At 40.1% G+C, this 11695-nt stretch overlaps 1 protein-coding gene across 8 annotated transcripts; it reads right to left on the reverse strand.

The window, feature by feature from the left end:
• Nucleotides 1–402: 402 nt before the first annotated feature.
• On the reverse strand, nucleotides 403–5253 carry LOC115752056 (type I inositol polyphosphate 5-phosphatase 4). 8 transcript variants are annotated; one of them, XM_048283021.1, is made up of 13 exons: nucleotides 4472–5249; nucleotides 4030–4101; nucleotides 3780–3867; nucleotides 3598–3702; nucleotides 2887–3508; nucleotides 2594–2787; nucleotides 2283–2391; nucleotides 2051–2199; nucleotides 1643–1954; nucleotides 1337–1461; nucleotides 1172–1247; nucleotides 976–1076; nucleotides 403–834 (listed from the first exon to the last, which is right to left on the reverse strand). In XM_048283021.1, the coding sequence occupies exons 1-9, from the start codon at nucleotides 4566–4568 to the stop codon at nucleotides 1729–1731; spliced, it is 1662 nt and encodes a 553-aa protein (XP_048138978.1). In that variant the 5' UTR covers nucleotides 4569–5249; the 3' UTR covers nucleotides 403–834; nucleotides 976–1076; nucleotides 1172–1247; nucleotides 1337–1461; nucleotides 1643–1728. The 8 variants fall into 8 exon arrangements, with proteins under 8 accessions (XP_048138978.1, XP_048138980.1, XP_048138979.1 ...); XM_048283023.1 differs by having other exon boundaries at nucleotides 1172–1461; nucleotides 2283–2358; nucleotides 4472–5253; XM_048283022.1 differs by having other exon boundaries at nucleotides 1172–1461; nucleotides 2283–2388; nucleotides 4472–5252.
• Nucleotides 5254–11695: the final 6442 nt, after the last annotated feature.

Here is an 11695-nt window from a genome sequence, read left to right on the forward strand (position 1 = left end):
GTCCATAACTAAAATTATGCATTTGACATTTCAATGAAGAGTAGATCTGGCTATTTGCAAATTTATACATGGAGACGAGCTCCGATCCTAAATTTGAGATCGATTCGGTTGTACCGGAATGTTTTTTTTCCGCCGCCGTATAAGAGGAATCCGTAGCAGAAGACCGAGATTCAAACCCGAGACACGCTACACATGAGTGCCCGTCCTCCGAAAAGTCGAAATTTGAACATTACTATGTGTGCTTTGTCATAGTTTTTCTGCATCGAAAAATAATGACTATGATGTGGATACACAACCCTATTTCCATGGGCGGTCTTGTCCTAAAAATGTTACTGGCCCCTCGTTGACTAAAAGATACTCATTTGTGACAAAGGAGGAAAAAATAAAAAAAACAGAGGGATCTTACAGACAAATGATTCAGTGCTGAATAAAAAACCTGACAACCATGTAAGCAGCGCAAGCTCCTCCTGCAGAGTCTTGCTTTTCAACACACAACAAGATAGTGAAACCTGCAAATGGCCCTTTATTTCAAGAACTCTCTTTTTTGGCTCGAGGCATGACAAGCCTTCAAAAGCTTTTCCCAGCAAATTCGTTTTCAACTCGCTACAAAGAGAAATTGGAAAAAGAAGGAAGGTCCAGAACAATCATATGCATCAAGCTTCTTTATTCCCCTAGTGACCTATGAATTGCTTGCTCATGATAATGGGCATTGGAGCAGAAGGTTGTGCTGTTCTCTTCATCCCAAAAATTCCCCTACTTTGATCTGAAGAAGCACTTTTCAGAAAACTCCAATGCTTCCCACTAGGCTCAGCTTTGATCTTTCTAAAGTCTGTCCTGCATATTTTGCGAGCTTCAAATCAATTTTCATTTGGAAAAATCCTTCATGAGGGTAACATAACATTCGTTTAATAGGTAGGTATGGAAACCGAATTTGAAAAGCTGTTATGGTTATTTAAATGAGGACAGCTCATTCACCTTCTGACGAGCGATTTCTTGCTGCGGGTATTGAATTTCTCCAGACAGACGTATTCAGAATTCATCAAAGGTAGTTGGCGGCAAAATGCAAAATTAGGAACCTGTTATGACAAGGCAAATGTATGACTAGTCTTGGAATGCGCATCTGAGGAAGAGCACTTGAGGCAAAGCGAGAAGCAAAGTAAAAAGAACCAACCTTGTATTCAATTTAAGGGCAGTGGAATGTGTCCATATCATTGTCTAGGAATGCTAATGTCTGTCGCAGCGTCCACCTGCAAATTACACCAGATCAGAGATGCAAACGGGAAATGAGTGAATATTTGTTTCAACAAAACTTTGATAATGCATAGCTAAGCAGGACTTGTCCGAATTTTTGTTTGGCATTCAAGTAATGGTTACAGAAGTCAGAACGCCATTATAATCCACCTCATCCGAAAGGCCGGGACCCATCTGTCAACATTCAGCTCTTGTTGATTAAATTGAACACCGCAAAATTTAAAAAGAGGAAATGTCGGTCCTTAAAGCTAAACACACAATAGCAATAACGTTAAGCGAGATGATATTGGTAAACAATTAGTTGTAGGATGGAATCAAAATGAGGATTGGAATCACAAGTAGATGAAACGAATTGAACAGATGTTTCTTCATCTTCATTTAGCTGTGATACCTCAAACGATGCTGCAGTTGTTAACTCTTTGTTTTCTCGGTGAAGACTTCGAGTCTCCAATTCAAGGTCGATGAAGATTCCAACCCTCAATAGAAATTGACATCCGCGTATCCATTTGAATAGGGCAACAATTCTTCTACCTCAATCCTGGAACTAGCGCAGCTCATGCTTTTTTTTATTCGATTCCGGTTTATGTACTCAACCTCAGCTAAAAAAACGCCGTACACCGGTCTATGGTCAGAGAACTTCGACTCTCCACGCACATACGATAACTGGTTGAGGCCTCCGCCGTACCACAATATACGATCACACCTGCATGGGACAGTAGTCGAGAGATGATGTGATGATGGGAAATACAAGTCTAAGCCAATGAGGATTCTGCCACATAATCTGGGACAAGCAAATTACCATGCTGGAGTCCTTCGCTTTTCCCGCGGGTGCCTATCGTCTCCAGCATATCTATCAGAATTGTTTGAATACTTGTATGTCGGAGGAAAATATATGTTCCCTTCATTCCACCCCACAAAGACGCGCCCACCTCTCTGTTCTCTATGGAGCTGAGAATTGGGCAAATTCCATCATATGTACATAAAGAACACGATAAAAGGAATGCTTTATCGGAAATAGCAAGGCAACATGCCTGATCATTCTCCAGGAGTGCTCTCCAGTTTCGCATCTCGACGAGAGCCTTTGCAGATCGGTATGATAACGCGATCCTGTAATTCAAGTCGCCCAACCAAATAATTCTACTGCATTAAGATGGACAACGCAAGAAATTAAGATAAACTGGCAAACAGTCTAGGAATTTGACTCACTTCTAGTGATTTAAATGATAGGGACTCAATCAACCGGCTACTAAAAGTAGCAAAAGCATGCTTAAAGATTTATTCGAACCGGTGATACTGAGTTGACCTCGATATTCAGTAGCTAATTAGAGGCAAAGAGCCTTACTCATGCTCAAGAATTGTTTGAGGAGAATTTTCATCGCCTGTGCCGTTTACTTGGGGAAACCTTGTTTTCCTGAGAATCTCCATGACATCAGAGTTTCTCCTCAGCTCATCCCCTTCCTTCTCTCCGGATGTTAAATGACTGCAGATGAAGCAAAAGCTCGTTTGGTGCACAGACATGCTAATCGAAATCGAACCCTGAGAAAATCCAGAGAAAAAGAATTTGTCACACTTCATCCTAGACCCTTGTCCTATGGCTTACAAATGAATGAATGTGTCAATGAGCAGAAAACACACCTTGTTTCCAAGATAACCCATCAATCCTCTTCCTACGCGTGAAACTTTCAAGTTGCGAACACAATCTCGAAGCTCGCTCCTCACCCATATTGTGAGGAATATTCCCACCATTTGCTTACTCGCAACCAAACAGTACCTAGATTGGACCATCTGATTCTCTCTATCCTCGTTGAAATTTGGCCTGTTATAGGTGGTTGGCGAGTAGTAACCGTGTCCCGGCGAATCACTTGGCCCGGTTTCATCATCAGAGGAGCACCATCCGCAGTTGGGATCATAGTCACTCGGCCTGTGTCCGGACATCACCCGATCGCAAACGCTGAATCTTCGGTCAAGCCGGGGTGGCTGCGGCAACGACATCTCGTGATCCATTCTCATGCTGTGACTCAAGGATTGGAAAGACCGACGGTGGAAGAAGGATGAAGCCTTCTGTCTCGTGGACCCTTCGAAGTCGACGTCCAACTCGACGATAGGGTCAGGAATCGGGGAAGGCGTATGGCAGACACTGCTGGTCCCAGGAAGGCTGTTCAAGGTCCTCCTTATGAGAGCTTGCCATTTCTTGGCTGGGCCATTGTCTTCTGTTCCCAGAACGTTACCGGCATTTAAAGGTACTATTTCTTGAAACCTGAAAACCAGAGGATTGATGAGGATAGCACCGCACATTCGGAAAATTCCACCACATTGATTAAATCCAAATTGAATCCAAGAATGTACCCTAGGACATATATATCCGCGGGAGGCGAAGTATGGAGCCACTCATCAAGGTTCAAATAGCTAGGAGGAGATTTCCCAGCCACATTCCATGTAGCTACAAAAATTCTGTCTTTCCATGTTAGCACAATGTAGGAAGATTCATCTTTCACCTGGGAAAACTTAAAGGGAAAAATGAGACATACCGATAATTGTGCACTTCGGTGACTTGCGAGGCATCAAGGTCAATCTTACCTCGCCGGGATCGGTCGGAGTTTCTCTTGTTAGATCTCTCTGCCATCACATGTGGGGTTTATGAGAGATTAGTATAAGTTTGAAGGGAAGCCATATCATCTCAAAAGAAAAAGCATTGACTGGGTTGCTAAATTGTGGTGTGGAATAAAGGTGAAGTGGTCCTCCACAAAGAAATTACAGAGGATGGCAATACAAGTGCACCTGTTTTGCTTTGCTTGATTTTGCATGCCTCTCTCCTCTCTGAATTGATGTCCCCTGGTTCTTCATCAACGCCTGAAAAAGAAAAACGATAAAGTCATTAAAGCTGCTCTCTCTCTCTCTCTGGCACTGTATGTTTTGTGGCACGACTCCTAATGAATATTCATCAGAAACAACCAAAAAAGAAAGATGGTTCATTAGTTACAACTAATGGCCACAGATAAGTTCCAGAGCAAAAGAAAAGAGAGAGAGAGAGAGAAAAAGGGAATAGAAACAAATGACAGATCTTGAGCTGCATATGGAAGGGAAAAAGAAGACCCCTCATTAGAACAGGACCAAGAAGAGCTAAGAGCAACAACAGCAACAGTATTGATTGCAAAAAAGACAAAACCCAGAAAACAAAAGGAGAACACTGAGAACAAAGAGATATGATGAGGGTCATCACCTCCATAAACGATGTCATCAGCTTGAAAGTCCACGGCTTTGCTTTTAATGTTGAACCATTTCTTCACCAATGACTTGGGCCATGAAAGCTTCGCCATTTACAGTCAGCATTAGCATATGATGATCAAGGAGATCATGGAGAGCGAGAGAGGGAGAGTCGCTGTATGATCATTTATCGTCTTGCCAAAAGGGTTACGGTGACTCCCTTCGTTCTTGAATTGCAAAGGCTCAAATTGACAAATTTGAAGCTTCAACACAAGGAAGAAGGAACGAACAGGAATACAAAAACGAAGGGGGTCCGGAGTGACTGTGACTTGTGGGTGAGCTTTTAATAGAGGAAAAACAGAGCAAAAAAAAAGAAGAGAGAGAGAGAGAGGGAGAGGAGATGTACTTCCCCCGATTTCAGGTGATAGGGAAATAATGCAAGAATAAGGATTTTACATTGGAAATCTCAGCTTTTGGACATTTTCAACTTTCTGGGTTTAATGAAAAGAGCAAAGAAAAGAAAAAGAAAGAACAACCCCACTTGGGTAATTTGGGCTTCGCTTTCTTTTTCAATGTTCACTGGTAGATGAAACACTAGTTAAAACAGAAGTGACAAGAAGAACAAAGAAGAAGAAGAGTGGGGAAATGAGAAAGGAGACTCAGCAATGCGTGGGAGTAAGAATACGAGATTCCGAGCGCGGAACAAGACAATGCGAGCAAGCGAGAGAGAGAGAGAGAGAGAGAGAGTTTCTTGCAACTAAAAACCTCGTTGAGTTGAGGGTACAGAGGCAGGGCAAAGTATCGAATTTGAAGAGGAATAAAGTGCAGGGAGAGAGAGAGAGAGAGAGAGAGAGAGAGAGAGAGATTTTTCTTAGTTCGTTCGTTTTTTTTTTTTTTTTTTTTTGTGAAAGTTCCAATCCAAGAAGTGGCCCAAGCTTGGGGACTTGGGAAGAGACAATGGTCTTTTCCCCCTTTTGTTCTTGTTTTTTTCCGGTCAAAAGAAAAGATACAGGGGGCAAAATAAATTCCCAAATTTTTACTAATTTTGATATTCAAAATGGCTTGACTGCAACTCAAAACAGGATTGCATATATATAAAGCATTTGATAAAAATAGGTGTTTACTTATTTAATGAAATTTTTTCTAAAATAAGCTGCAAGTGAATTCCAAATGTATGATTCACTTAATCTAGTCAAACGAGTTCACGCGATATCCATCATCTATCATAATTAGTCAAATGAATCGGATCTCTCAAGTCAACTTTTTTATGTACTTTTCTCAATAGTTTTGCTACCCAGATTTGTCTTGCCATCTCTAACTAGATGAATATTTTATGTTCCCTCTCTTTTTTTGCCCTTTGGTCGGCAAATCAAGTTGGGCTTGCTCCATTCACCATGGCAGAAGGTGAAAGAGGGATTGATACAGTACCTAAAAGATTTTCTATCTTGTTGCTTAAACCCCTCTTTGAGATTAGAGATGAGATTGCAAAGTTTAGGCTTTTGATGTTACTCCTTTGGGAGAATGTTGGCTATGCTTGCAAATTTGCAGGGGAATGTTGAGGACAGTTTTCATGGAAATGTCCAAGAACTTTCTTGAGAGAATAGAATTTTTGGGGTTTGAGCTGTGAGTGGTGGAACCAGACCAGAGAAGTAGACACATCAGCTACATGTCTGTGCATTGTGAGAGAGATTCAGCACTCCCAGTGGGTCTCTTGTCCAACTTCACCTTCTATGTATTTGTTTCTTTTGTAATAATTTAACCCAAAAAAAAAAGAGAGAGAACATTATCTGTTGCTTTCAAGCAGAACAAATCCCACGTATTCTATGAAATTTTGAGTCTGTTTTGACTCAATCTAGACATGTGTCCAAGAGAACCAAGACAATGGTCCCCTTTCTTTTGGGTTCAATGCAAACCCCATCAAGATTTTGCAACCAGCAGCATGAGAAAGTGCATGAATTGCTGGGGGAGTTCCTGTGCACAGGAAACTGCAACCCCTAATGGGAAGAAGAGCTTAAGCACATAGAAATAGGATCTTGTTAGGGCATTTAGAGTTCAACCCCACTGCAATCTTCTTGGGTTTTGGAGAAAGTGAGTATTTTTAATCCAAGTTAACCCAATAAATGGATATTCATTAGCTTATGAGGCCAAAGCAATTTCTTGGATTTTGCTTCCAGGCTTGCTGTCCCAATTTGACTAATATTAATCCACACATGCTGCATGTGGGAGACTGTGTCCGGTTCCCCTACACTAATTTTTTTTCCTCTTATTTTTATTTTTCACATTTCAAAGCTCCTGGCAACCAAGTAGATTATTAGTTTATAAGTCCAAGAATTAAGTTTAATTAATGGGAAGAGACAGCAAGGCAGTCCAAAGAAAGCCCTAATCTTCATAATTTACAAATTGGTAATCCCCAACGAATTATGTTGATAGCGCAAGCTAATCACTACTCTTACAGCGAAGCTTCCACTACTAGCATGTTAGAGCCCATTCAAATAGTCATTGTATAAAATGTTATAGGTAGATCCATTTTTTGCCATGTACATGTTATTAATAAATCAATAAAGGTCAGAAATACAAGTGGCCTGTCATTTTCTTTTAACTATAGTAGATATTAAATAACCTTCCCATGTGTAGAGAGAGAGAGAGAGAGAGAGATTTTGCTCCTTTTGAACTTCTTCTTCAATCATAGTGTTGACTTATTTCCTTTGAAAAGGCAAGCATGCCACAATTGTTAACTATTACCTTAGAATTGAAAAGGGGCTCCTTATGGAATGTGTTCCGTTTGCATGAACTTCTTCTTCAATCATAGTGTTATTTGTTTCCTGATTATTACTCGGGCTAGCAAATATGCCACCAATAATTGGGAAGGCAAGCTTGTCACCATTGTTAACTTACTACTTTAGGGTTGCAGAGGCACATATGCACCCAATTTACAATAATCATCGGATCACATGGGTCCATAAGGAAGAATTTTTTATTTGGACGTAAGATCAGTAGTACACAAATCACAATGATTGATCTTATAGATCCCCAGTTAGGCCATCTATAGAGTACTGCAAGATCATCAGTCGTGATATCATGTGCCCATGGCCCCATATATGGAGGAGAGTTTTCCTTATGCGAGGCCCAAATGATCTAACAATTATGGTGAATGGGGTTCACATTCATTCATATTGCCAGAAAGAAAAATGTATATATCTATGATGTGGAAGGAGGGAGAGAGAGAGAGAACTATCATGATTGGCATGATCATTCCTTAGACATCATTCAGTTCATCTTAAAATCGGATTTGAAAGAAATAAGGATCATATTTGCAAGGCCCTTTTCCAAAGAAGCCAAGTTTTTTTTTTTTTTTTTTTAGTATCAACAAGCAAGAAATTGGGTGGTCTTAGAGCAGCCTAAATTTTGTGTGAACACATGCATCTTCCATCGCATTTCACCATATGTTAAAATTAATTTGGACTAAGGTCACACCTAAAAAGAATTCCACAAACTTTGCGCGCGCGTTGCCGTTCTCTCTTGGGCTTTGTCAAAGCTTCAACCCCAAAGCCAATATCCCTCCAACGACAACAACCTCCTCCTCTTGCCATCACCACTATTCACACCTCCTTCGAAGCCTTCACTGCAACCAAAAGAAAGGTATGATAACCTTTCAAATTGTTAGAGATATCTAGAGATTTCATTAGATAATTCTGCCGATTTTATTTTATCTTGAGATTGAGATTGCGCGTATAATTTCGATTGATGTATGTCACCTTATACACTCATCTCATAAAACCTATAGATAAATTAATGTACTCTTCATTATGATAGATTAAAATACATAAAAATTTCTCAATTCTTCTCTTTCGTTTCATCGTTCTTAACTCAAATAAAGAGGCGCAATCTCATGGTTGATGCTTTATGAAACGGTTGAAGGTGGTATTCTCCCTTATGGCCCTCCATATGTTTCGATGGGTCAACGCGATTTTCTGATGTTGCTCGGTCGAAAATAAAAATACATCACCTGTGCAAAGCTAGAATGCATTTGGACAGTTGAGAGAAGGCAGTTGCTATCTTATACGCAATGGAATCTAAGGACGTCGGTTGGTCGAAAACTCCATAAAAAGGAAAAATACATTTCGAGAAATCATTTTTCAGGAAAATGGCTAGTTTTCCTAGGTTTTGTGATATGTGACCGAAAACGTTTTTTGATATTTTGATCTTAGTTGGAAAAATATTTCAACCTCATGACTTTATCTCATGCTAAAAAAAAATCAAAATTTTTACATTTTTTAATTATTTATTTCCTTTTTTGTCTTTTTTTTCTTTCTCTTTCTCTTTCTCTTTCTTTTTCTTCTTTCACCCTCCACTGCGACTAGCCGGTAGCGGCCACGGGCAAGCCTTGAGCTTGCCAGCCATCCTCAAGGCTCGGCGACCGGCGGAGGAAGAAGAAAAAGAAAAAAAAAAAAATGAAATATAACTAAAAATTTTAAAATTTTAAAAAATAAAGAGATGACCAATTCTTAAAAGTGTTTTCACCTTTTTTCTAATTTTATGCATGGTAAAAAAAACGGAATACACTTTCTGATCGACGGAAAATTCATGCATAAAATCAGAAAGTATATTCCTTCGACTGAATCATTTTCGAGGAACCAAATGAGTGAAAGTCTGAAAAATCAATTCTCGAAAACACTTTCACTTGAAGAAACGCACTACAGGTTCTATGGAAGTGGCCATACGATCCATGTAGATGGAGACATAATGAGTTGGTAATGCTCCAATCTTTGCTGTTCAGTTCTTGTGCCTTATCCACCATACTATATTGCGTCACTGCCGAAGTTTTGTCTCGACGGGCCAATATATGGGCCTAATACTTCTCTTTTTCAGACCGCGCAACTTTTTCCTCCTCTCTTTGGGCGTCACATGTAAGAATTTTCCATCACTTGTACAAATTTATCCTCTGACCCATGTAAAAAAAAAAGGGTAATTGCCGAAGCATATAGGAAATCCATGCTCGGATCTATATTCTCATGTCAATCACAAGACTACGAAAACGTTCACTTTACACTTTTTTTCAAGGTTTTTTTCTTCAGAAAAAGAAAATGTTTCGAAAGATACTGAAGGCGGTCACGCCGCCGCATGGGAACGACCACCATTGTTCATTATAATTCGGATGGTTGGAATTGCTTAAATCTTTCAAGGATTGCATCAATTCCATTTGTGTGGCTGGTTTTCCCCCTTCGGTTTCGTTTTTTTTTTTTTTTTTTTGTGGTCGAAATCCTTCCTCCGGTTTCAAACGGAGGAATGTGAAGTGTGAACAGTGGAATTCAAGTTTTAACGGCTGGAATTTTGTTCACAACATGACAACATGGACAACCAAGTCCACGGCCAGCAGACGGACAAGATCAAAAGATTCAGTTTTGCCACTAACTTGGGACTTGGTCAAATCCCCTTTGTCTTAGAAGAGCTTCCCCCTATTATTCTCTGAATGATACTTGTCATGCACGCACTTATTGGACGAAAGCCCTCCCAAACAGCGCCTACTGAGTCACCTGCTTGCTGAGCCCGACACGAGGTCAAGAACATTTTTTTTTTCACTTCAGTGCCACAAATTTGCTAAATTAATCACATGTGTCATCGGGAATTTGCCTCGCTAGAAAATTTGACTTGGACCATTTTTTACTTTTTCTTTTTTTTTCCCTTTTTTTTTCTCTTTCTTCTCTACTGCTGACCCTCGCAGGCTTCAAAGGCCTCGCCTGCCGCCGGCGTCTCCGAGAAGGCCCTGGGTGAGGCCATCGCAGCCTTGCCAGCAGCGGGGAAGGGCCTTTCCGATCCGGCTAACTATGAGCGAGGTGGCCTCACCTAGATTTGGTGGGGGCCGTCGCTGAGGGACTTCGCAGTCCCACCGATCGTGGGCGAGGCCTTTGAGGCCGGTGAGGGTTGCCGGTAACCCTCGCCAGCATAGTAAAAAAAATTCAAAGTAATAATGATAATATAATAATAGTAAAAATCCATGTGGGGGTTTTTGTTCATTTTTAAAATTTTATGTCGTATGAAAAATTAAGTATCCACATAGGTCGATTTGTTGAAATGGTATTTAAATGATCGATTTTATTGCGATGTGTTAAGTGAACGAAAAAAGTTATGATACTCAAGTGAATGCCGCACAAAAGTTATGGCAATTCAATTGTTCTTGCCCGCGGCACGTCAATTACAAAAGAGCACGCTTATCGTCCATCATAAGGGCCTCAAAATCTTACAAAATTAGGTTAATAATAATAAAATCGCAAGCTTTTACCTTAAGGTACGCCTAATCTAGGTGGGTCGGGTCGTATTATTGACTTAAAAAGTGTTAATTCCTTGCTCAGGCCCAGGCCCACCCATGATATAAAACATTTCGACTTCTTTCTCATAAAGTGATCGAAGCTAACCGGATGGATTTGGCTGGTGAAAGAAAGGATATGCTTGTACAAGCTTTTGAGTTAGGCAAGAGTGCCATAACTTTCATACGGTGCTTATTTGAGTACCATGTTTTTTCTCGCTCACTTAAATGCCATAAATTTGAATTATCAATCACATAAGTATCATTGGCGATTTGCCTTTTCAAAAATCTAACATAGACACTAGAAAATATGACGTGAACAATTTTTGTCAATTTTTTTGAATTTCAAATTTTATTTTCCTTTTTTTTTGTAGTTAAGGGTCACCACGGCCCCCGCTGGCCGCGAGCGAGGCGGCCTCACCAAATCCGATGGGGGCCACCTTGCCTACGACCATGGGCGAGGCCTTCGAGGCCGGTGAGGGCGGCTAGGTGACCCTCACCGACACAAAAAAAAAAAAAACTGAAAAATCTAAATAATAATAAAGTAATAGTAAAATTCACATGAGACTTTTTTTTGTTTTTAAAAATTCCATGTCGGGTGAAAAATTTAGTGAAAAAAAGTTCACGTAGGTTGATTTGCCGAAAATGACTCACAAATGATCAATTTTACTCCTACTTGCCACTTAGGTGAGCGAAAAAAAAAAAATTTACTCACGTCGGTGCCATACGAAAATTGTGACACTTCGTATTCTTATCCCTAAGCTTTTGCTCAAGTTATACTGGAATGGTCATGATGGGATCCATTTGAAAGATATATATACATAAAATAGTAAACTAAATGAGCTAATCAAGTTCCGCGTTTTTCTAAAATAATTTAAAGGGATATCGACTTCATAAGAAAAGCTTTCACGTAAAAATAGGACCATTTATAATTAC

The sequence above is a fragment of the Rhodamnia argentea genome, chromosome 7, assembly GCF_020921035.1.
Source record: "Rhodamnia argentea isolate NSW1041297 chromosome 7, ASM2092103v1, whole genome shotgun sequence".
NCBI lineage: Eukaryota > Viridiplantae > Streptophyta > Magnoliopsida > Myrtales > Myrtaceae > Rhodamnia > Rhodamnia argentea.

Coding starts and splice junctions, on each gene's coding strand:
- LOC115752056 (XM_030690097.2), bottom strand. CDS start 4,568: ATGGCGAAGCTTTCATGGCCCAAGTCATTGGTGAAGAAATGGTTCAAC. Junction 3,868..4,029: donor AATCAAGCAAAGCAAAACAG/GTGCACTTGTAT, acceptor ATGTGATGGCAG/AGAGATCTAACAAGAGAAAC. Junction 2,392..2,593: donor CAAACAATTCTTGAGCATGA/GTAAGGCTCTTT, acceptor ATCTTAATGCAG/TAGAATTATTTGGTTGGGCG.